This window comes from Juglans regia, chromosome 5 (assembly GCF_001411555.2).
Source record: "Juglans regia cultivar Chandler chromosome 5, Walnut 2.0, whole genome shotgun sequence".
In the NCBI taxonomy this organism is placed as follows: Eukaryota; Viridiplantae; Streptophyta; class Magnoliopsida; order Fagales; family Juglandaceae; genus Juglans; species Juglans regia.
This window is the reverse complement of record NC_049905.1, coordinates 15,949,327-15,974,457: the sequence shown is the minus strand read 5'-3', so window position 1 is coordinate 15,974,457 and position 25,131 is coordinate 15,949,327. Positions and strand designations below refer to the sequence as shown.

The 25,131-nt window shown below is 38.2% G+C and overlaps 1 protein-coding gene and 1 non-coding gene across 4 annotated transcripts; one reads left to right on the top strand and one right to left on the bottom strand.

The window, feature by feature from the left end:
- Positions 1-956: 956 nt before the first annotated feature.
- LOC118348560 lies at positions 957-1,036 on the bottom strand. The gene has a single exon (XR_004801638.1). It is a non-coding gene; the product is annotated as a small nucleolar RNA R21 (small nucleolar RNA).
- A 4,915-nt stretch (positions 1,037-5,951) lies between these two features.
- On the top strand, positions 5,952-9,749 carry LOC109022335 (beta-hexosaminidase 2-like). Of its 3 annotated transcripts, none has more exons than XR_004801479.1 (4): positions 5,962-6,754; positions 7,624-8,728; positions 9,004-9,039; positions 9,533-9,749. XR_004801479.1 is itself a non-coding variant. In XM_035689917.1 (2 exons), exons 1-2 carry the CDS (start codon positions 5,983-5,985, stop codon positions 8,565-8,567), a joined length of 1,716 nt encoding a protein of 571 aa, XP_035545810.1. In that variant the 5' UTR covers positions 5,952-5,982; the 3' UTR covers positions 8,568-8,825. The 3 variants fall into 3 exon arrangements, 1 of the variants encoding a protein (XP_035545810.1); XR_004801480.1 differs by having other exon boundaries at positions 7,624-8,584; positions 9,533-9,597; XM_035689917.1 differs by lacking the exons at positions 9,004-9,039; positions 9,533-9,749 and having other exon boundaries at positions 5,952-6,754; positions 7,624-8,825.
- The last annotated feature ends 15,382 nt before the right edge of the window (positions 9,750-25,131 follow it).

The following is a 25,131-nucleotide window of genomic DNA, read 5'->3' as shown; positions in this document are numbered from 1 at the left end:
ATTTTATAAATTGTGTTAACTCATGCAACAAATTTCCCCAACAATAATGTATTTAACGTTTGTGAATAAACAGAGTTGCAGATATATATATATTTTAAAAAAACTAAGTATATATATGACTACTACCTCTTCTTGAATATATATACCTATTGGGTCTGCTCTTGCACATCATTGGACACGATAAAGAATGCAAAAACCCATTTGGCATTCACACCTTCCTATACCCAACCCAAGGTATTAAACTAGAACTTTTACTCCTTGAGACAAGAATATAAAATCACATGAAACCAAATGGATGAATCAATTCCTCGCATGAAATTAGGCTAGTAAAAGAGAACAAGGATACCTCAAGTTCGCTGTGTGATTGTATTTGTTTTTTAAATTGCTCCTAAAAATCATTCACCTCTTTCAAGAGCTGCTCTTGCAGTGCCTGTTGACGCCCTTTTCCAGCAGCAAGTTCTTGTTCTGAATATGGAAATCAATCTTAAATTTCAGATCTCAACTTCTGTTAGGATCATAAATCAATTAGGAAATAGAAGCTTACACCAGTACACACACACACACACACACATATATGTATGAATGCATGTATTCACATTCTCAAAGACAATTCAAAGAATTTCAATGGTGCATACAATGATATCTATTTAAAAAAATGAAAAAGAAAACTGCAAATCATACCATTTAACTCATAAGGCATTTCATCAGGACTCATGTTACAGTTAATAATGATAAATTAGAAAGCATCATTCCAAACAAATTATTATATTTTCTATCATCTTCCTAATATTACTTGCCTCTCGAGTACCATGAGATTAATACTTGCAACAGAGTGAACACTAAAGTAACGCACAAATTAATATACAAATACAAATCAAACCACATGGAAGTCTCGAGCACATAGTAATATTTATCTCGATCCATTTAATATTTTCTAACTAATAAAATATGATATTTATCCCTCAGAATCCATTGCTCATCAAATATAAATTCAGTCCACTACTTCTAATTTTTCTTATGATTATTCGCAGGGATTCAAAGTGAAGTTCTTAATCGAACCTCAAAAATAGAAAATAAAAAATAACAATCAGAGAACTAACCTGATTTTGAAAATCGGCCCGATTGATGACTATGCCAAATTATTTGAGGTTAGGGTACAGGCTACGGGTTAGGGTTCATGTTACGAGTACAGCTACGGGTACGGGTACGGGTTAGGGTACGGGTTAGGGTAAACGATGGGTTAGGGTTACGGGTTCACATTTCGTCTTCTAGTGTTTGAACTCGTTGTTCATCGTGGGTTCAAATAAGTTGGTGCTGGTTCGGTGATGTGGTAAAAGCCTGTGGTTGCAAGGTTTGTGGGTCTTGGGTTCAAGGAGAAGAGGAGTAGAAGTGCCTACCTGCTCTGTAGGCTTCGGATTGCCGATATGGTGGAGAAGAACCGGCTTCGTGGCTGTGGTGGAGAAGACGAAGTGGTTCGTGGAACTGGTGGCTACATACTCGTTTCGACGCTGACCGAACCAGTGCGGAGGAAAACGATGGGATTGGGGACGAGAGGGGAAATCGAGAGGGAGTGGAGGAAATAGGTCAGATTGGGGACGAGAGGGGAAATCGAATGTGAAACAAATTAAGTGGGGGAAACGAATTCCCATTTTAAATCTAAACGATGCCGTTTATCGCCACGTAGGACCAGGTTCCGCAACCGGTTCCCCAAAGCGGTTGCAAGCAGCATTTTTGTATAAATTTATAGTTTTTTATTCGGGTTATTTTGATTTGCATATATTTTTAAAAAATATAATCGCAATTTCATTTATTGCTCTAGAAAAATAGAAATCGATGGGTCCAAGACTCGAATTAGATCAGGGTCTTTTTTTCTTTTCATTATTATTTTTTTTTTAACACAACTCGAATTATATCAGTTGCTTGCTAACAAAAACCCATCAAGATTAATTAATGCTCAAATCAATGAACAATTCAGAATTGTTGTGACATTTGAAAAAGTTGAATTATTTATTATATTTTGTATAGAAATTTGAGAAAGTTATAATGATGAGATGAGTTGAGAGTATTTCTATATCTAAATGGACCTTAGTTAAAACTTGTAACGACCCGATCTTATATTTTTTAGGAATAAATTATGGATAATTTTATTATGCTCAATAAATGAGGTAAAGCTCATAAGAGAATTATCGGATAAATTATTTTTAAATTTAACTTAGAGTTAAGGATCCATTATTATTATTTTATTTTATTTTATTTTACTCCAAGCATATGAGTGTTAGACTCCAAACACTATTACCATTATGCTTTCCTTTCATAATAAAACTCCTAACGGATTTCCTCTATTAACCACAACCATACACATCTCTTTCCCTAAGATTTATTTTTTAAACGTTCTCTATCACATATATATATAGATGTATATACGATTTAGATCTTGTTCCTTGTCCATCTATCACTACATGCTTGGCTCTATTGTAACCGTTACCTCCGCATGCACGTTTCTCATCTCTAGGATTTTCCTTTTGGCTTTCAACCAGCTAGGTTTATAAATAGGTTTAACTCTCCTACATGAAAAGCATAGTCTACTACCGCCCAAAGTCAAAATACACTCACGCACACAGGGCACCCTTTCACAAACCTCCTCCCCTCAAACCTGCAACACATGTCCAGGAAAAATAACCTCCACCACCTCCCCTCAATCCGTCCAGCAGACCACCCACACGACAACCAGCCAAGACCTCCTCCGTGACGATAACCGAAATCCACGGCCACAGCCCCACGTTTAGTCCCGTAGCACGGCTACCCCAATGCACCACCTACCTGCACTAATGTTCACCATGCAACACCCCTAGCTCACGTCTCCTCCCTTAGCCACAGCACCACGAAGAGCCACCTAGATCCACCCTAGCCCATCGTAAACCACAGACAACCCCATACGGCAAGCCCTTGATTTTATCCCCCCAAAATAGAGCATTTTACTCAACTAACCCACCCCCGATTAGCCATTGCCCCACACATTGCCACAGCCACAATCAACATTGCTGAAAGCAGACGATGCCGGAGGACAAGCCTCCATCACCTACTGCTACCCAACCACCTTGTTGCCACCACGTTGCTACCCTCTCAGTGAGTATCCTGTGCGGTCTCTCTCACTCTCACGGCTTACTCTCTTTCTCTCTTACTCATTCTCTCTCTTGTGTTGCACCACTGCCCAGAGAAGCCCAGCACGACGTTGACCACTCTTAACCACCGTGAACCTCAACTAGCCACCACGACCCCTCGTCGCAGCTGATCCTTCTCTCGATGAGCATCGCACGATCCTCTTCTCCCATAAGCTAGGCTTCTCTTCTTTTATTTCTTTTATCTTCAACTTTCCCAAAATGCCCATGCCCATTATGTCGTTTTTGCAAAAATACCCATGCCTATTTAGGATTAATAGTTGAGAACAATTTAGTGTTTAGAAGATTTTAGGTTTAGAAAATATACGATATTTTAGTAGTTTAGATTTTAAATAAAATCATATGTTTAATTAGAAATATATACAAATTATGTGTTTATTTTTATAGGCAAATGATTACGCACCGAAAATAGTGTATTATCACTGCAAGGTAAGTAGCATGATCATACCCTTACACATATGTAAGGTAAACAACATGTCTTTTATAAAAATATTTTGCATGTATGACCTTCATTAGAAGCCCCTTTTTACGTACTCCAGTCATGATATATTTATGAAAATCCATGATTTTATGTGAAGATTTATACATTAAATTATTTATGAAAATTTATGATTTTATGTGAAGACTTATGCATTAAATTCATAATTTTATGAAAGAAGTTATGCATTAAAAGATTTATGAAAGGTCATGATTTTATGTGAGAGTTATGTATGAAAATAATTTATAAAAAGCCATGCATGATTTTATGTGAATATTTATGCATCAAAATGTTTATGAAAAACCATGATTTCATGTGAGGAAATATGTATCACGACATTTATGAAAGAATGTAATTTCATTTGAAATCTATGATATGATATGACAAGTATGTATGCAATTTCTTTAGAAATCTATGATATGACAAATATGTAAGTATGATTATGATAAAGTATGAATTATAAGATATGTAACGTCCTATGTTATGATATGAAGACGGTACCTATGTTATGAGTATATTGCATTATCAGGTCGTGCGTGCTGGTAGTGCACATAGTATGTCTTCCTTATGTATGGATTCCATAACCTGCGACCACGGGCGGAATCAGAATCTACTTAGATTTGCTAACCCTAACTCACAAGGGTCAACAGTGGGTAACGACCTATGATAAGTGAAAGATAAGTTTATGTTTATGTTATTTACGTACGTATTTATGACTATGTACATTTTTCAAGAAACCTTATGTTTATTATGTTTACTGTAAGATATGTTGCTTATTGAGTATTCAACTCATTTTTACAAATTTTTATATTTTTAAACCATCCCAAGTGATGACATTTATGAGGATGAGACTGCAGGATAGGACTTGATTCCAGGAGGAGAGATAGAGGTCTAGACAAATTATGCTATGATTAATTTTATGGTTTAAGGTTTAAATAAATTATTTTGATAAGCACATGAGACTTCCGTATTTTCTTAAAATAAGTGCTTCTGCAGACTCTATTTTGGATTTAAAGTATTTATTAAAATTTATTTTATTTATGGAAACTTTCGCATCTGACGCATTGTTAAAAAGAAAAGTTTTTAAGTTTAAGTTTAATAGTAGCACACTGACTCTCAAAAAATTCTAAAATATGTTGTTGGGAAGTGAGGTGTTACAAAACTCTTCATAAAAGTAAAAGTTCCAACTAGATGGTTCTTTTTTATTTATTTACTAATTCTAGCTTATAAATTAAAGTTTTAGTCATAAAAAGATTCTATAAAAGTAAATCTATAAAGTTATAAAATGGTGTGGTTTGATGTAGTACGTTAGATTGTAAAATTATTTTTAATACAAAATAAATTTAATATATCACATTAAATCATGTGGATTTATAAATTTATTTTGTAGAATCGTTTTGTCACTATACTTCTCAAAATAAAAACAAAACAAAAGGGAAAAGCGAGGTTTGTGGCGAGGATTACACTGTCATTGGCCAGCACGAAGTGGTAGGTCGACTGCGACCCAATAGACTTTAGGAGCGGCATTTAGTGTTCAGTTCCTGCCTGCCTGCCAACTAAGGGACTTCTAATAGTCTAGTCTTTAGTAGAACAAGAGCAAAGCTCCAAATCACAACCAAACAAACATAAACAGACTAGACAAAAACAAGACCAAAGACTACATTTCTGTCCTAAAACAATAATTACATTAGTAAGTTATGGTGGAAAACATATTCTAACACAACATGATTTGATTTATACAAAAATTTAATTATATTCTATTTTTTTTAATAGTAATTTGTACTTTTTTCAAAAAAAATGCGAAAGAGATATATATTTTAAAACTGTATCTAACATTACTCAAATTCTATCGTATTAGTGAGTAAGTTTCATATCAATTTGTAAGTGCAATAATTAATTTTAAACTTTTTTATTTTAAATCAAATTCTCTTAGTGATTGCTCAGCAACAATCTTGAAAATTAATAAACTATATTGTATTAATTGTTTCGTTTGGCTACTAAAATCATATCAACTTATTTTAACTCATCACTATAATTTTTTAAATCTTAATATTAAATATAAGAGCATTGCTACACAACCTCCACTACACTCCACATTCCACACTTTTTTAAATTTTTTAAATTTTTAATATATTTTTAAATTTTTTTTTGAGTTTATTTTTTTAAAATTATTTTAAATTTTTTATTCATTATTCATATAATAAATATTTAATAAAAGAAAAAAATAATAAAAATTATGTTAGGAAGATTTTTTGCTTCTTATATTGGTTTCAAACGCCCCATTCGGAATAGAAGTCACCGCAACAAAGCAGCATTGTTGTAAAAATGGAGTCGATGCTTGTCATCATACGCCTAGCATTGTGCTTATTGGCACTTTTTCAACTCTCCTCTGGCTCTGGAATCAACGTGTGGCCAAAACCAAGGACCTTCTCATGGCCCAACCCTCAGGCCACGCTGCTCTCACCTGCCTTCGCTATTGCTGCTCCAAACCACACCTTCCTCTCCTCCGCCGTCGAACGCTACCTCCGCCTTGTCCACACCGAGCACCATTTTCCCCTTGTCAACCCCTCCGTCAACCTCACCCCCTCCAATCTTCCTCCTCTCCGCACCCTTTCCATCGTCGTCTCCGACCTCAAAGCCCCGCTCCAACATGGAGTGGATGAGTCCTACAGCCTCTCCATTCCCACTTCGGGGCCAGCTAAACTTACGGCGAATACCGCGTGGGGTGCCATGAGGGGCCTCGAGACGTTCTCGCAGCTCGTCTGGGGCTATCCCTCTGTGGTGGCGGTGGGCGTGTACGTTTGGGATGCTCCGCTCTTTGGGCACCGAGGAATTATGCTGGATACGTCTAGGAACTATTACCCAGTGAAGGATATATTGAGGACGATCGGGGCGATGAGTGCCAACAAGCTCAACGTGTTCCATTGGCACATCACGGATTCCCATTCGTTCCCGCTGGTGGTGCCGTCGGAACCTGATCTGGCGGCCAAGGGGTCTTATGGCCCTGATATGCAGTACTCCCCCAATGATATAAAGACGATTGTGCAGTTTGGTTTGGAGCACGGCGTTAGAGTTCTCCCGGAGATCGATTCCCCCGGTCAGTTTCCAATTCCCCTTGCTGTCATATTTATTATTTTCTCCTAATCTTTTTTTGCTTGCTCTCCTCCTCATTACCCAATACATCCATTGCTGCCGTATGTCAGAAGGAATTCTGTTAATTATACGGGCGAATGATAATCAGATAAGGATACTTTCTGTTGATGCATTTTTCCGACTGTTATTTAGCTCCGGCCATGTTGGAAAAATCCATCAACATGAAGTAAAATTAATCATCTTGTTTGGTTAAAATTAATCATCCATTTCAAGTAAAAACTTAATGTCTTGTTTGATTGTATAAAATATGCGACAATCTACTGTTTAAATGAACTCTGTCTCTCAGGGCGCTCCCAAACATGCCCAACAGAGTCTAGAGTGGGAGATGAGAAGGGATTTGCTTGTCAGTGGGGGGCTTTTGGAAAGACACAAAAGACAGGCTTTTGGAACCCTTATCTCCCCCGTCTTTACTTGTGTCTCTTCACCTCATGCCCATGATCTATTTAGTCGTAGAAATATGAAACGGGAATGTGCCTCTCAAAGCGCTCCCAAAAACACCAAACAGAGTCTAGAGAAAGAGATGTAAAGGGCTTGGCATATCTTGTCGGTGGAGTAAAATGCTTTTGGGAGTTCATTCCCTTTACTGAATGGAAGGGGCTCATCATCGATCTCCCCCCATTTTAAATTAAATTTTGTCCGATTGTCTCCGCTTGTAATATCTCTGACCTCATGCCCATTTCCTAGCTAATATAATAATAATACCCAAAGCTTCTTTGTGCCTATTGTAAATTGTATCTGTCCAGAGAAAGAAAATTGTATGCAGTGTGTAATCCTCGTGAGGTTCGATTGAACGCTTATATTTTTACTACGCAGGCCATACGGGATCGTGGGCGGAAGCTTACCCAGAGATTGTGGCATGTGCAAACATGTTCTGGTGGCCTGCAGGAAGCGAGTGGGCAGACCGGCTGGCCTCTGAACCAGGAACCGGCCATTTGAACCCCTTGAACCCCAAGACGTACCAAGTCTTGAAAAACGTCATCCATGACGTGGCCGCGTTATTCCCAGAGCCATTCTTCCACGCCGGAGCGGATGAGATCATTCCTGGTTGTTGGAAAGCCGATCCAGCCATCAATTTCTTCCTCTCAAATGGTGGAACTCTCAGTCAGCTCCTGGAGATCTTTGTCAACTCAACTCTCCCTTATATTCTATCCCTTAACCGAACTGTGGTTTATTGGGAGGATGTTCTGCTTGATGACAATGTCAAGGTCCCAACAACAGTTCTTCCAAGAGAGCATACAATTTTACAAACTTGGAATAATGGCCCTAGCAATACCAAGCGGATTGTTTCTTCTGGGTACAAGACCATTGTGTCCTCTTCAGACTTCTATTATCTGGATTGTGGGCATGGTGAGTTTCTGGGGAATGACAGCCAATATATAGCCGGTGCTAAGTCTAAAGATGGTGGCTCATGGTGTGGACCTTTCAAGACATGGCAGACCATATATAACTATGATATAACGTATGGGTTGAGCAAGGAGGAGGCCAAACTTGTGTTAGGTGGGGAGGTGGCACTGTGGTCCGAGCAAGCAGATCGTACGGTTTTAGATGCAAGGATTTGGCCTAGAGCTTCAGCAATGGCAGAGACACTCTGGTCTGGTAACCGGGATGAGATGGGTATGAGGAGTTATGCAGGGGCAACAGATAGGTTGAACGAGTGGAGGTATAGAATGGTGCAAAGAGGTGTCAAAGCTGAACCGCTTCAGCCACTTTGGTGCGTTAGGAACCCAGGAATGTGCAACACAGTTCAAGGCTTCTAGCTGGCTATTTCTTTCTTGTATGTTAAAAATGTCAACGACCTTGCATCTATTTCTTGGTCAAGATAGATGAAAAAAAAAAACCCAAATCTTGTAATCGATTTATTTCTTCAGTTTCTTCAATTTACAATGGACAACAAGCTCCAATTTGTGGCATTCAAAAGGTATAGCTATTATAATTGTATTGAGAATTACTGAGGGAATAATTTTGTAACGTTGCCCATAATATTTACTATGGAGATCATTTTGAATTTCTTGCTTCCTCTTTAAGGTTAAATTGATAATGAAGAGGATTTTTATCTTTCAAAAGCCTTATGGGTTGCTTTTGATTTTTCAACTTTGATTTTGTTTATTTCTTCTATATTGGATGAAATTTTGATGGCAATAATTTGAAAAAAAAATGTTCATTATTTTTTGAAATTATCATATTCTTTTGCAGTGTTGGTGGTGTTAATTGACAATGGGATAGATTGAGGTAAGGCTGTTAGACACATATAAGATTTCTTGCTTTTGTTTTGTTCTCATTTTTCTTAAGGTCCATTGGCTGTGGCGAGGATTTCTTGCTTTGCAATATTATCAATATTATGCTGCTCTGATGTTTGAAAAGATTTCAAACAGTGTGGATAACGAATTCCTTTGCAAACAAAATTTCTAGTTCCCCTATTAGAATAGTTGGAATAACAAATTCTGTGCTCTTCAACAAATTTTTTTATTACTTATAGGAATCTACACCGTATATTGCTTTCTAGAATTATCCATTACCGCCCTGTTGCCATCCTTATCACACCCATATATACACTTGCCTGATATTTTATTTTACTTTTCTTATTTCTATGATATCAAGCGTTTATCTTTCATATGAACTTTTGCATATACCGTGGAGTATATAGCTAGATTGTCTACTGAAAGACATTGAGTTCACATTTTGGCCTTGATCATAATAATTCTGTTGCTGTTTATGTCTGTAGGTCAGACTAACCGATGGGGCTTCTCTTTATTCATTTTGTCGATCATTGTTGAGGAATGGTTTTCCAGAAGAAGTCAGGTTTCCATTATTTAGGATGGGGGTTTCCCTTTCTATGCATTTTGAATTCTGCCATTTCTTCTGTGTTTTATTTTTTTTCTCTACATGACATATTTGCGACAAAGCTTCAGGGGATGTATATCAGTCAATATGGACCAACTCACTGTTATATTGCAGTGGAATATTACTCCATAATGGTATTTTTCATTGTCGGATATTTAACGTACATATGATGGTAGAGAAAAGTGGAAGTTGTGTGGAGTTTTGGAAAAGGTGATGGCATGTGTGCATATAGGCTAGTTGAGTTGATTTTCAGGATAAGCAAATAATGATGATAGCATATTCGGAGGCATTTTATGTGATCTTCTCTATGCCCCTTTCATTCCTCTTCTTCATTTGGAGATCTACACTGTTCTTTTGACTTTGAACTGATCTTTTGTAGACTTCATTCTAAACTTGGAAACATGCATATATTCCACTAGTGGTTCTGAATTTTCTCTTTTCTCGAGACGCTGCGCATTAAATCAAGTCAATAGCCTTCTTTCTTCTTTATTTTCTCTCCTAGTCCGAAAAAAGATGAATATATGATAAGTTTTCTGAGCAAGCTTCTGTTTGATCACAAAACTTAGATTTTAACACAAATACATTTACGTCATTTATTTTTTTAATTCAGATCTATCTTGGGTCTTATCTCCTTCTGAAGACACCATTATATTATTTTCCTAGTGCTTAAAGGCACGTTCTTCATTGCTGTCCTCATGTCTTTGTAGTGCCTTTTAACATGAATTTAACATGAACCAGATCACACCTATTGTCTGCCTAAAGGGTGTTTATTGTGATCCTCTGCTCAAATAGTTGACAAATTCAGCTTACCTAAAAAGGGTTGTCTGCCCTAGAACTGTCCTCGTTGACAAAAGAGACAATTTAGTTTCTCCCTTGGTGACTTTTGACCAATCTGAAAAAAAAATAAAAACTCAGCATTTTGATCTCCCATGTTAGGCAATTGAATCCAAGACAATCTTTCTTCCGCCCGCTAAAGTTCTCCATAAACCTAAACTGCTTCTACCTCTTCTTTGGCTATATCATGGACTTGTCTATGAAGAGTGCCCAATCTAGCCTTGGCCAGCAAAACCCTACCTTGAATACTAGAGAAGTGGAAGTTATTCAGATCTTTTCACTTTCTTTCCAAATTTTCAGCTAGGAGCAAAGCTGGAACATAGGAGATTGGATATCTTCCAACCAAACTAGAAAACAAGTGGTGATGAAATTCGTGTCCATAAAAAGCCTAAAGGTGTTTGGTGAATTATCAGGCATGAAAAAGTGTTGATGTCATATTTTCTTTCACACAAATGGTCTTTATGTATTGCGTAACAAGTGATTTGGCCTGTCCAACTTCAACTTCTACCTTTATATGGTGATCACCATCTTTATGATTGAAATTTATAGGACTACTAGTTCTTTTAGCTTGATTGCGAGCCAAAAACTTTGATGGATTCCCCTTCCTCTTCTATCCTCAGTACTAGACATGAGCGCATTCAAGAATTATTCTTAGTATCATCACTTGTGCGCAAATAATCAGTTCTCGTGGGCCAGAATTTTACAAAAAGAAATCAATAGATATTTAGGGCATGTTTGGACACTTGGAGTATCTCAGAATTTTGTGATTAGTAGTGAAAGTTTGAGTGAAGATGTTTTATTGGGTTTTGGAAAAGGAGAGAAAAAATTTGAATAAAAGTATTATAAAGTTAAAAGATTGTTTGAATATAATTTTTTAATATTATTTTTGTTTTGAAGTTTGTGAAAGTTGTATTCATTTTTGTGTTTTGTTTTGAAATTGAAAAAATTGTATTGATTTTTGTGTTTAAGTAATGATTAGATGAAAAAATTGAAAATTTGAAATTGAAAAGTGTATTTTGTTTGAGTGATGTTTGGGGATGAAGTTGTGAGAAATTTTGAGATACTTTCATGTTTGCCGAACATGCCCTAATCATTTTTTATTTTCCTGTACATCTATTAATGTGAGGTTTAATGCCAAACCTCACATTAATGTATATTGCCATTTAATGCCAAACCCTGATTCATATAAATTTTTGTTTTTTTGGGGGTTTTCCTTAATTTGATGACACAGAATGATGTAATTTATTTTTTGAACTGAGGACAGAGCAGTAAGTCTGCCCACTTTTCTGAGTTGTCACTGGCATTCTCAGACTGATAAACATAGATCTTTCATAACCATACTGTAATCGTGCATCATTTGAAACATGTAGCTGTGTCTATAAGGTACCATATATTAACATTTGAACTCTGCAGACCATATTCAGTACTTTGATGCTCTTTGATGGTAACACACACTTGCAATGTCACCACCATATGACCTTGGTTAGTCTTCAATTAAAAACCGGTTGTAGGTGAAAGCATATAGTATTGCAGCAAATATTATATTATCATATGTTATGGATGATGCTTGGATATGATAAAGTAGTTACACCATGGCATATTTAACAATTTCACAACATATTCACAAATATGTACAAAAAACATTCTTTTCTCTAATATGGACATGTTTCAAAATTGAGAACCTTCGGGGTGGTTTTTATGCTTTTAAGAGGCTTCAGAAATGAAGGGAGGTTTTTTTTTTTTTTTTTTTCCCTCTCTCTCTCTCTCTCTCTCTAGTTTCTCAGTTGAAGGTTTTGATCTATTGTAGATACTCTTAACTCCTTCAGTCTAACTTGCTTGTTTCTGTTATCAGGACTAGAAATCTGTTGAGCATTTATTGCTACAAAATCTTTTTGAAAAGACATATCAAGCATCCTATAATGTTCAAGCGCGGTAAGTTTATCTATTTCATATTTTATGCCATTTCTGTCAATATCACATCTTCAAATAATATTCTTTTTAGCCAGCATGAGGCCTGGTTGAGTTCATTCAAAATCATGCCAAAGTGTTTTTATTGACTAGGCATCTAAAGCAGATGCCTAGGATAACAATGTCGAAGACCTTTACTTCTTCTCTATATTTCTTCATAGGCATCTAATGCAGAATTATGTGATCTTCATATGGTTTTTATTGATGACAAGAAAACAAATGATAGGGTGTCAAGAGGTCTAATGTAGTGCGATTTTGAAAAGGATATCAATGATAAAACTATAATTAGTGTGAAAAAACGTTGAGTTATCATGAGTGAGTTTCTTATCACAAGAGATTTATATCAAGGATTAAGTTTTAGTCCACATCTCTTGGCATTGTTTGCGGTTGAACTTAGTAAATCGATCAGGATGAGATCCTTTGATGAATTCTCTTGCAGATGATATTATGTTTGTTCATTAGACTAGCTGCAAGTTTGGAGGGATACTTTAGAAATGGAATATTCAGGTCATGCCAAAACTGAGTGCAATTTACATTGTATCAGTGGAAGTAGAATGCAGGGATAGAAAAACTTGACAGTTAGAAGGTAACAAATAATGATTACTTTCAGTCTGTTGGAGCAATAATTCATTGCAATGAGGAGACTGATGGTCTGATTTATGAGTAATAGCGTGGTAGATGAAGTGAAGAAGCGAATCCGAAGTATTGTGTGAATCTAGATTACTTAGTGAGCTTAAAGGGGAATTTCTAAGGGACCAACAAGACTCCAACATGACATGTTTAAACACTTCCATGGTCATTATCATTTATTTATTTTTTGATAATTAAACGATTGTATCAATAAGAATAGGCATAGTCTAAGTATACAAGATGGTTTACTAGAGGTAACACCTATTAAAGAGGGGGAAATGGTCGTTATTAGTTATTAGTTATTATGGGTGATATGGCTTTTATCAATAATCATTTAAATAAGAGAGAGCCTATAGGCCGGTCAGGTGTTTCTCCTCATTTTTCACCAGCAAATCACAAATTGCCACGTAAGAGTTGTAGCAAAATACAATTTACACTCGCACACAGGTGAACATTTATTTTTACAGCTCTTTCCCCCTCTTTCTCTCACTCCCTCCCCCACCTTGCGTCGCTCTCTCTCTCCCTCTAGAATATGATCTCTCCCTCGCATAGGTGCAGATTAAAACTTGATAAATTAGAGTGGCAGTTATCAAATCTAAGGGCTGGTGGAAATAAGAGAACAAAAATCAAACTCAAGATCCCACATTTCTCAACAGCCAAACAAAAATAGATCACACATTTTCTCACCATCCAAACAGAAATACATTTTCTTATCATTCAATCATAAATTTATAGACAACAAAATCAGACTAAGATTTCTAGTTATTTAGGAATCCGTTTGTGTTATAAAGGAAAATTTTCACTTTGGCATTTTGGAACTGTTGGTTGAGCTCCAAGCTTTGAATTTTCTCCATATTGGTTTTGATTTGGATTTCGGGTTTTCTAGAAAATGTTGGCAAATTGTTGAGAAAGTAAAGGTTGTTAGTTCTTAGCTTGGTTAATATTGGATTTTTGCAAGTGAGTTTTGGAATTAGAGCTGAAGAAATGGAAGACCAAACTCTTGAGGGGGAGACAATCTGTGACGAGCTTGAGATGGGAGAGAGAGAGAGAGAGAGAGAGAGTGATTGAAGTCTGAGGGGCGAGAAAGGAAGAGCTCAGGCGACTCAGGCTTGAGGAGAGATATAGAGAGAGAGTGACAGAGCTTAAACTTGTAAGAATATTGTTTTATGCCATCTCTTGGATTCCAAGGAGAGGTTCAAGGGAAGAGAGAAGGGAAAAGAGAAAAGAGAGGGGAGAATGTATGTGCACCCATCGTAAATTCAACAAGTCCACCATGTGTTATAATTTTACTGGAAGGAGTAAAAGTATAATGGACAGCCGACCTGTTTTAAGTTTTTCTCTTTAAATAATTTACAACTTTTTACTTGTTTAGTAAGTGTAGCCATTATTAATAAGCGAGAATCTTTACACCTGGGGGTGGGGTAGGAGAAAATGAAGAAAACATAAACTTGAAGAGGTTATGATTCATGGATTCTAAAATATAGTTTTGAATTTCATTCCATTTCAGTCAGAATTTTCCGTTCCAGTGTAATACCAAGTACACTGTACATCTTCATTCCGTTTCATTTCAATGATGTCGTATTGGCACGCTTTCTTGCACTTGATTGGGAGAGACTTATGAGCACTCCCAAGTTACTTCCAAGCATGTCAGAATCACTTCCGAGCATAGCAAACAACTGCTTATCTGTGAGTGTCCCAAGTATCAACTTCAAATGTTCTTCATGCTCTATCTTGCATTTGGAGTATATCAGTATATCATCAATAAAAACCACCACAAATTTATCTAAAAACTCATGGAATACCTTGTTCATCAAGTCCCTGATTACTGCTGGGGCGTTAGTCAGGCCAAAAGGCATGACCAAAAACTCATAATGGCCATAACGGGTCCTGAACACCGTCTTAGCCACGTCTTCAGTTTTGATCTTCAATTGATGGTAGCCCGATTGGAGATCAATCTTCAAAAATACTTGAGCACCATGAAGCTGATCAAACAAATCTTCTATACGGGGTAGCGGGTACTTATTCTTTATGGTCACCCAATTAAGTTCCCTATAATCGATACACATTCTCATCGATCCATCCTTCTTCTTCACAAAGAGAACTGGGGCTCCCCAAGGTGATACACTAGGCCTAATGAAACCCTTATCCAACAAATCTTGCAACTGCTCCTTGAGTTCCACTAGTTCAGACAGCGCCATACGATAAGGTGCTTTCGAAAGAGGTGCCGTGCCTGGGACTAGTTCAATAGCAAACTCTACCTCTCACTCGGGTGGAAGTCCAGATAAATCTTCAGGGAAGACCTCTGGATAATCTCTCACAACAGGTATCTGTTCCAACTTCAACTCTTCCGTTGGTGCTTCAACCACATAGGCTAAGAATCCCTGACAACAATCACGTAACAATTTTCCAACCTGAATGGCAGATATGATGGGTGGAACCAACCTCACTTTTGACCCTGTGAACCGAAATTCACCTTCATTAGGGGGTCTGAACACCACCTCCTTTTTAGCATAATCAATACTGGCATGGTAAGAAGCCACCCAATCCATACCCAAAATCACATCAAACCCAATCACGTGGAACACTATTAAATCTGCTGGCATCAGTATTCCATCTATAAAAAGAGGGCATCCAGGTAGAATCTCACTATAGACTACCGAATTTCCTGTTGGAGTCGCAACCACTAACTTATGCTTCAACCTTTCAGTTTCTAAAGTGCAAAAACTAGAGTAAGCCGTGGAAACAAAAGAATGTGTCGCTCCCGAGTCAAATAACACAATAGTATTATTAGAAAACAAAGGAAGAGTACCTGTGACCACAAACAGTCTTATGCATGAACCAAAAATATTCAAAATCCTAACCAAAACTGACCAACAAAATAATGCTTAACATAATATAAAATCCATAAAACAAAACAAAGGAGTCATACCAGTGATCACATCATTCCTATTCTCAACCTCTCCAGGTGTTAATGCAAAAACTCGTGCAGGCGCAGTAAGACGCTGGTTGCCGCTCTGAGCTGAAACTTCATTTCTCTGAGGTGGCAATATGGTCGTCTTGTTGCTAGCAAAATGAATTGGGCAGTCCTTGATGTAGTGTCCTGATTTGCCGCAACGAAAACACAATCCTTTCCCTTTTCTGCACTCTCCAGAGTGCACTTGATTGCATGTCCTACACTGGTAGGGCTGTTGGTTACCCTGAACCGGCCTTTTTCCGAACTACTACCTTCACTCCTCTTTTTCCATGGTCCCTGGTCCATGCCAGAATGGTACCCAGTAGTAGTCCTTTTCCTCTGTTCATGCAATGCAGCGCTTCTTTGAAGGGTTCTTTCAAACACTATTGCTTTATTCACCATTTCTGAGAAGTTTTGAATTTGAAAGCCTACCACACGCTCATAAAGTTTCTCATTCAATCATTGTTCAAATTTGCGTGCCTTCTTTTCCTCATCGGGAATCAGATAAGTAGCAAAACTAGATAACTCAGTAAACCTTGCAACATATTGATGTACTGTCATTGTTCCCTGGACCAAGGTGGCAAATTCCATAGCCTTGTTCTCACGGAACGAGCTAGGGAAAAAGCGCTCAAGGAAGATCTGTTTGAAGTGCAGCCAATTGACTATCTCTGTTCGCTCTGCTTCTCTGATAGTTCTTTCAGAGATCCACCATCTCTTTGCTTCATTGATAAGCTTGAATGTGGCGTACGCCACCTTTTGCTCATCCGTACAGGTAGGACTCGCAAAATCTCATCAATGTCCTGAATCCAATCATCCGCCAAAGTTGGATCGCCTCTCCCATCAAATAAAGGAGGGTGCATTCGATTGAATTGCTCAACGGTACAGCCCCCTTCATTAAAGTTACGTTGGCGACCTGAAGGATTCTGCACAAGGTTATCAATTAATTGATGTGCAGCTGCTCGTAGTACCTCAGAAGCACCCGGATTTGCTTCCCTTTCGTTCTCGTTTGCATTCAGGTCCGACATGCTTCGTTCACGACGACGGGGTGGCATCTTGACAAAAATAACTTGGATCTTTAATAATCAATTTCAGAAAAATAGAATTTATATGAATATAAATAATTAGTGGGATTCGTAGAACAAAACATAAATATTATATTTCAAAATTATAATAATACCTACTAAAGAGAGGAAAGAAGTACACATTACTGTAGTAATAATCAATTTCCCAAAATCTAATACTTTACCCCATCTAACTATTTAAGAAAGCTCTGCAATTCAACTAAACCTTAAACAACATGAACTTAGTTCATAGACCTGTGAAATACCACACCTCAAAACCATTCTTAAGGCCTGCGAATTCTAAGACTTCCCACATCAACAATATTCAATCATATAATTCGCTTCATTGTCATCATAAATCTGAAAATGATTTCTTAATCACTATCTATACTCTGAAATCTTACATACAATAGTCTGCCGAATCTCAAACCTGGCTCTGATACCAAACCAACTAATAATTTCATAAATCTTACTAAACTCAAGATATAAATAAAACTCAAAGACATTAAAACTAAGAACATCAGAAGTCATTCTAACCACATCTCCTCAGCTTAAACACGTTCACCAATCTAATTCAGGTCCTCATTTGGACTCTCCACATCATCTGAAAAATATTATAATGACAGGGAGTGAGTTATCAACAACTCAGTAAGCATGAGTCATATGCTAGCGTGCAAACATGAGTATTTACAAAGTACAATATGCAGAACAAAATATTTTCCAGAGTTATCATACAGAACAAACATGTTTTTCCAAAAGTAATGGAGCGATGGTTTTAAGACAAGTAAAACCCGTAATACTTTGGCATAACATAAACTGAGTATCATCATCAGATCAAAACAAAGCATCAAACAGAGCAGAGACCATGTTTTCACCCCCGTGGTAGGGTTGTGCTAACCCCGGTGGCCAAACTAGGCAGAGACAGAGGTGAAATCTTTCCTTTATTCTTCTCGGAGCCCCGAGTGTGCACACAGGAAAGACCACAATAAAACCACTTTGTTTCCAAAGTGGGTGCACTCAGAGACAGAGAAGTTGGTACTAACCCAAACAGAGTAGAGCATAACAGAGCAGAGCAAAGCAGAGACAGAGTCAGATACGAAAACCAGTACACCATGCCAAAGGTTTTCAGATGTTATATCAAAATAATACTGAGTACCAAAACAGAATCAGACAGTTTACGCACACTGAACACAAAAGCCAAAACATCTTTCTAAATAAATGCACAACTTTTCATATTCACAATATCGCTCCTTTTTCAGATTTCAGAAATCACATGACAGAATTTAGCTCATGTCTACACAATGCATATCAGAACATATTTTTCCTTTTTCACACAGATTTCATGAATAATGCAGATAAGTGACCAAGGTTGATCTTTGTTTTCGCAATTCCCATCACAACACAAAATATGCAAGTTTTTATAAAATCAACCTTAGTCTTATTAACTTGTATAAAACCTAGCATAGGAACTCCGCTTACCTGACTCCTGCAACTTATTATCTATACCTTGAATACAGTCCCTATCCGTCTCATCACCTATTCATAAAAAATATAAACTAAATATTAAAGTCCAACGACACAAAATTTGTCTTAGACAACTTAAGACCCAAAATATTCTATACCAAGCTCAATATTATCCAATACAAGCATCAAACCCATGTCAACTCAAATCCCAATAACTCACACTTATTCCAGCAGTTTGCAATCCCAAACAATTACCAACAATTTATCCAAACAACACTACACAATGCACATTTCTTTCCATTCACAACTCCACAACCGAAATCAAAACCCAACACTTCAAAAATATTAAACTGCACTCGTCAAAAGAACGTACCCTTCTAACATTTCTAGAGCACTAATCCAACAAAAATCAACTCTTATGCTCCAAAGAAGGCAAGTTGGTAAAACACCAAATATTATTTAACAAAACGAGTAACACAAACACGTGTATTTCCCTCTTAAACTCCCACAAGACAAGAAAAATCAAGAGATAAAAATGGCAAGGACCTACCCAAAGAAACTGAGAAACAACAAGCAGCAGCAGAGCACGCACACACGGCAAGCACCAAAATCACCAAGGCACAAGTGAAGCTTACGACTTTTATGGCAAAACAGGGCACGACAACAATATAGCACACGGAGCAGTGAATGACCAAACCAAAAAGGGAAACCTATGGAAATAAAACACAAGTATGAGCCACGAAAATAGTAGGAAAACTAAGAGAAAGAACCGAAATGGAGGCTCACGGACTGACCTGCAAGTGAAGAGAAAACAGATGAGGAAAACCAACAAATGCTAAGAAGAACATCCGCACGATTTCACAGCATAAGGAATCCGAAAATTAAAGGAATGAAAATGGAACCCTTACCAATCGAAAATGGAGGGATGAGAAATGATGCTCGCTGACTCGCAGAGGGAGAACCGAAATGCAAATGGAGAGGAAGCGAATATGCAGCATACGACAACCCACCGAACTAAATGCAGCGCAAGAGGTAAAATCGAAGGTGAGGAAGTTTAGGGCATGGGATTCAGAAATCACAAATTAACGCCAGCAACTAGAAATAAAAATGAAACCGAAAAGAAAAGAGAGAGACGTGGGAGAGAGAGATGCGGGAGTGGAAGAACCGAAAGAAAAGAAACAGAAATGAGAAAGAGAGGGAAAAGAAATCGGGAGCTGGGAGAATAAGACACTTGCCCCAAAACAGCATCGTTCGCACCTCCAAGAAACGGGCTGGGCCCTCAAGCACGGTCCGAGCCTCACAACGCCTGGGCCTTACATCTCACTTCGTGACATTCCTCAGTCATGCTTCCGCTGCGCACTCTTATACTTGTTCTGCTACTTCACGCATACTCCTAGCCATAAGTCCATCACGATGACTCTAGCCACCTCAGACTACAGGCTATGCTATAACTACTTCAGAACACTGCTCTAAAGTTTCCGACACTACCTATCACGTTCCACGCCCATAAATCATATAACCATCCTTATCTCTACGACACGCCACACAGAGTGTTGCTGCCACGTGGAGTACACTCCACGTATACTTCCTTCTTACATACTACACCACATCACCACTATGGCATACCGCCATATGGTATATCACTCCATCACATGGTGTACACTTCACGTGTACTCCCTTTACATACGCTTCATCACCATTATTGCATATCCGTCACATGGTGTATCACTCTGTCATACGGAGTACATTCTACATGTACTCCCTTCATACACATTACGCTACATCACCATTATGGTGTACCCGCCATATGTTGCATCACTATACCACATGGAGTACACTCATCGTGTACTCCTTTCATACACACTACGCCACATTACCATTATGGCATACTCGCCATATGGTATATCACTCTACCACATGGAGTACACTCCACGTGTACTTCCTTCATGCACATTATGCCACATCACCATTATGGCATACCCGCCATATGGTGCATCACTCCACCACATGGAGTACACTGCACGTGTACTCCATTCACATACACCACGCTATATCACCATCATGGCATACCGGCCATATGGTGCATCACTCCACCACATGGAGTACACTCCACATGTACTCTATTCACATACACCACACTATATCACCATCATGGCATACCCGCCATATGGTGCATCACTCCACCACATGGAGTACACTCTACATGTACTCCATTCACATGCATTACGCCACATCACCTTTATGGCATATCCGCCACATAGTGTATCACCCCGTCATACGGAGTACATTCCACATGTACTCCCTTCATATACCATACCCCACATAGAGTACACTCAGCGTGTACTCCTCCCGTTCCACACTACGCCAAGAGGGTATATTTTACATATACTCTCCTTGTCTCACATTACGCCACACATAAAGTACACCCAACGTGTACTATTCCCATTCCATCTACCACGTCACCAATACAACACATACTCCACAACCACACTACACGGCACAGTCCACAACACTTCACAGCACACTTCTCAATTACGCCTAACACTTCACAGCACACTACACGGCACACTACACGGCACAATACATCTCCACCCAACACATATATGCCCAACACTTCACTACACAGAATGCCCAACACTTCATCACACAGCACCACATTACAATACTACAACTCCGCAACTACCAACAGCACAGTCCACAACCTAGTCAACTAATCAATATCTAGCATAATTAACGAGGGATAGAGGATAGACCATCGACGGGATAACCCGTGTGTTGCTCGTTGATTGTCACGGCCTAATGATGTCGGAAGAGTCGTACGTGGCGGCTAACCCACATACGTTAACTGTTTAGGCGTTTGGATAGTTAGGTGTGGTCTTGGAAGGGATCGTGGTGGCCTTGTGATAGTGGCAAGGAGCATAACACAGCAAATCTAGCCGTGTACAGTGGCGGTCAGCCACGCGCATACTTGTCATGATTGACGACATTCAATAACACTTGTCATGATTGACGACGTTCAAGGTGACCCTTATGGGATGCCATGAAAGCTGACGTTTAAGCCCATGTATGTTCTTGAATGATGTTTTCACGAACAGACTGTTAAAGAAGGGATAGAACTGAAATGGACTGAAAAAAAAAAAAAGGAAAAGACGATTTTTGGGCTTAGGCCCCAAACGATATTTTCCCATGAAAAGAAATGTTTTCTTATGAAAAAAAAATGTTTTCTCATGGAAGGACTGTTAAATGAAAGAATGAACTGAATGAAAGCTCCAGCTCTTTCGAGCTGACATGAACGAACGAATGAAAAGCAAAGAAATAAATGAAAGCATGAAATGTATGAAGATACGTAACGGCCACATGAATGAATGAAAAGGGTACCAATGAATGGGCAGAATGCAATGCCGGGTAAGTAGTATTAGAAGTGCACCCAGTGTAGCTCCCATGAAAGGGATTCCCAACCCGTGGCCACGGGTGGAAATCCGGGTCCAAAGGAAGACCGCTAACCCCAAAACACGGGGCGTAACAGTGTGTACTGGCCTATGAAAGTGATAAAAATGAATGGATGTATGCATGTATGTACGAACGCACGAATGCACGAACCTTTAAGAAATGAAGGCACTGACGGGGGGACACGTTTTAAAGAAAGGAAAGCCTTTTGAATGGAAAAACCCTGTCCAGTGAAGTTTTCAAAAGAACGCACATATGCACGTAAACATGCACGAATTCTTGAAGAAATGAAGGCACTGACGGGAGAAACGTTTTACGAAAAGGATGCCCATGTTTAAAAGAGAAAAATCCCGTCCAGTGACGTTTTCAAATGAACGCACGTATGACACGTATGCATGCACGTAATAGTATGTACGAATGATGAATGCATGAATGAAAACCTAAATTGTTATATTTTAACTGTATGGAGTAATGCTTACGAGTCTTCGACTCATTTTAGTTTTTATGCATGTCCCTCTCCCCACAGGAACTGCATGATCAGGACAGATACGACCCATGGGGAAGAGCAAGGAAGTCTAGGCACGAGTTTTAAACGTACGAGAGGCCTTTTATTGTAGAAATTAATGTTTTCCGCTGTAAACCTCTTTTATCCTAAGCACATTTTAATTTATAAATGTGGAGTCTCATACCCTGGGTATGCAAGTGAAAAGTTTTAAATCGGACGGTAATTCCCGTCGTCCTTTATAAAAAAATATTTTGTAAAAAGTCCCACTATAAGGACGGGCGTTACAGGTAGAGATAGGGGCTTTGTCATAAGAGGAATTGAGGAGGAAAAGTTGTGGCTTCTAAACTTGAAAAGATGATTTTGATGGAGGAAATCTCAGGCTCTTTGGTTGAAAGAATGAGATAGATATACAAAGTGTTTTCATCATGTGGCTAATTCTCATTGTAGGAACAATGCCATTGAAATGCTCCATTTTGATGGTTGTGTTCTCAATGACATTATGAGATCAAGGACAATATTGGTCACTACTACGAGAGTCTCCTCACAAAGTAGTTTACATGGAGGCCAAAACTTGATAGCTTGGCTTTTAGGACAATTGATTTTTCGAGTGCTTGTTGGTTGGAAACACCGTATGAGGAGGATGAGGTGTATCATGTGGTAAGAGGTATGGTCCAAGATAAAGCTCCTAAAGTGGATGGTTTTTTCTCCATGCCATTCTTTCAAAGCATTGGGACATCGTGAAGGAGGATATTATGAGTGCTTTTCATGAATTCTTTTCTTTCAGGAAGTCCAAGAAAAATCTCAATACGACATTCATTGCTCTTATTCCAAAGAGGGTGAAGGCTTTGAATGTGAAGGATTTTCGTCTCATTAGCCTTGTCATACAAGATTATATCTAAGGTTCTAGCCAATCATATGAGTGCGGTTATGGAGAAGATAATATTGAAGCCTCAAAATGCCTTCTTTGAGGGAAAACAAATTTCTAGTCTCGCTGCTCATAGCAAACGAATGTTTGGAGAGTAGATTGAGAGCTGGAGTGCCAGACACTCTATGCAAGCTAGATGTGGAGAAGTCTTATGACCATGTGAATTAGGATTTTCTATTTTACTTGCTTGAGAGGTGTGGTTTTGGGGATTGGTGGCATATGTGGATAAAGCATTGTGTTTACCATTATTCTGTTTTTTGTTTTCATAAATGGTACTCCCGCTGGTTTCTTTAATAGCTCGCATGGTTTGATACAAGAGGATTGGCAAGTATTTTCAGTTGTAAGGTAGCCTCTTTGCCTATGTATTTGGGTCTTCCTCTTGGAGCCATTTTCAAGGCTAAGACTATTTGGGATTAGGTGGTGGAGAAGATCTAGAAGATGTTGGTGGGATGGTAAAGGATGTACTTGTCAAAAGGAGAAATAACAAAACACTAATCAAGAGCATACTTTCTAATCTTCTCGCATATATATTGTTTTAATCTTTGTTTACCAATCGAATTGAGAAAATTTTTCGAGCCTTTCCGTGGGGAGAAATCGAAGAGGAGGGAGGTGAAGTTTCAAGTGGACGGTTGGGGGTTCAAAATTCGAGGATATTTAATAAGGCATTTGTGGGAAAACGACTATGGCGGTACCATCGAGAAGGGGAGTCTTTGTGAAAGGGTGTTATTGAGTCGAATTATGGGAGCATGTGGTGGGGTTGGTGTTCCAATGAAGTGACGGTTGTGCATGATATAGATTTATGGAAGAAAATTAGAAATGGATGGGAGGCATTTGCTCATTTTATTAGTTTTGCAATTGGAGAGGGTTCAGGGTTAGATTTTGGCATGATACATGGTGTGGTAATTTAACCCTCAAGATTGTGTTCCCTTCTCTTTTTTAGATGGCTCGTCATCTGGAGACATCAATGTATGACATCTTAGACACATCTAGTGGAATGCTCGTCTTTTTAGAGTTGCCCATGATTGTGAAACTAGAGTTATTGCCAAAGTTTTCAGCTTATTGTATGCTTTGAACAATGGTAGTATTGAGGAGGACAAGATGTTATGGATGAATACTAGGAATAAGAAGTTTATTGTGTGATCCTTGTACAAGACTTTGTCTTGACAAAATCAGATTTTGTTCCTTGGAAGTGTATTTGGAGACGTAAAGTGCCACCTAAAATTGTTTTCTTTGGTTTGACTGCATCTCTTGCGAAAATATTGACTTATGAACAATATGAGAAAGCATGGTCTCATAGTGATGGATTAGTGCTACAAGGATGTTATGGACTCAGATCTTCAACGGGACTGGACATGTATGGGTGATGCCTAATAGGGTGGTGGATTTGTTTGCCTATTGGAGAGAACTTGGGGCAATTCCCAAATTGTAGATGTTTGGAGAATGATTCATTCGTCTCATTTAGTGTATTTGAGTTGAAATGAACGGTTAAAGCTTTGAAAATGGAGAACGTTCTTTGTTATGAGCTTAGAAGTTTCTTTTTCCACACTTTATTTCTTTGGGCTTCTACCACTGTTTTTAATGGAGCCAACTTTGATGACTTTTTTGTATCACTTTCTAGTTTCTAATTTTTAACTAGGTGTTCTCTGATGTATACTTCCTGTATACTTGGGCTATAACTATTTATATGTTTCAA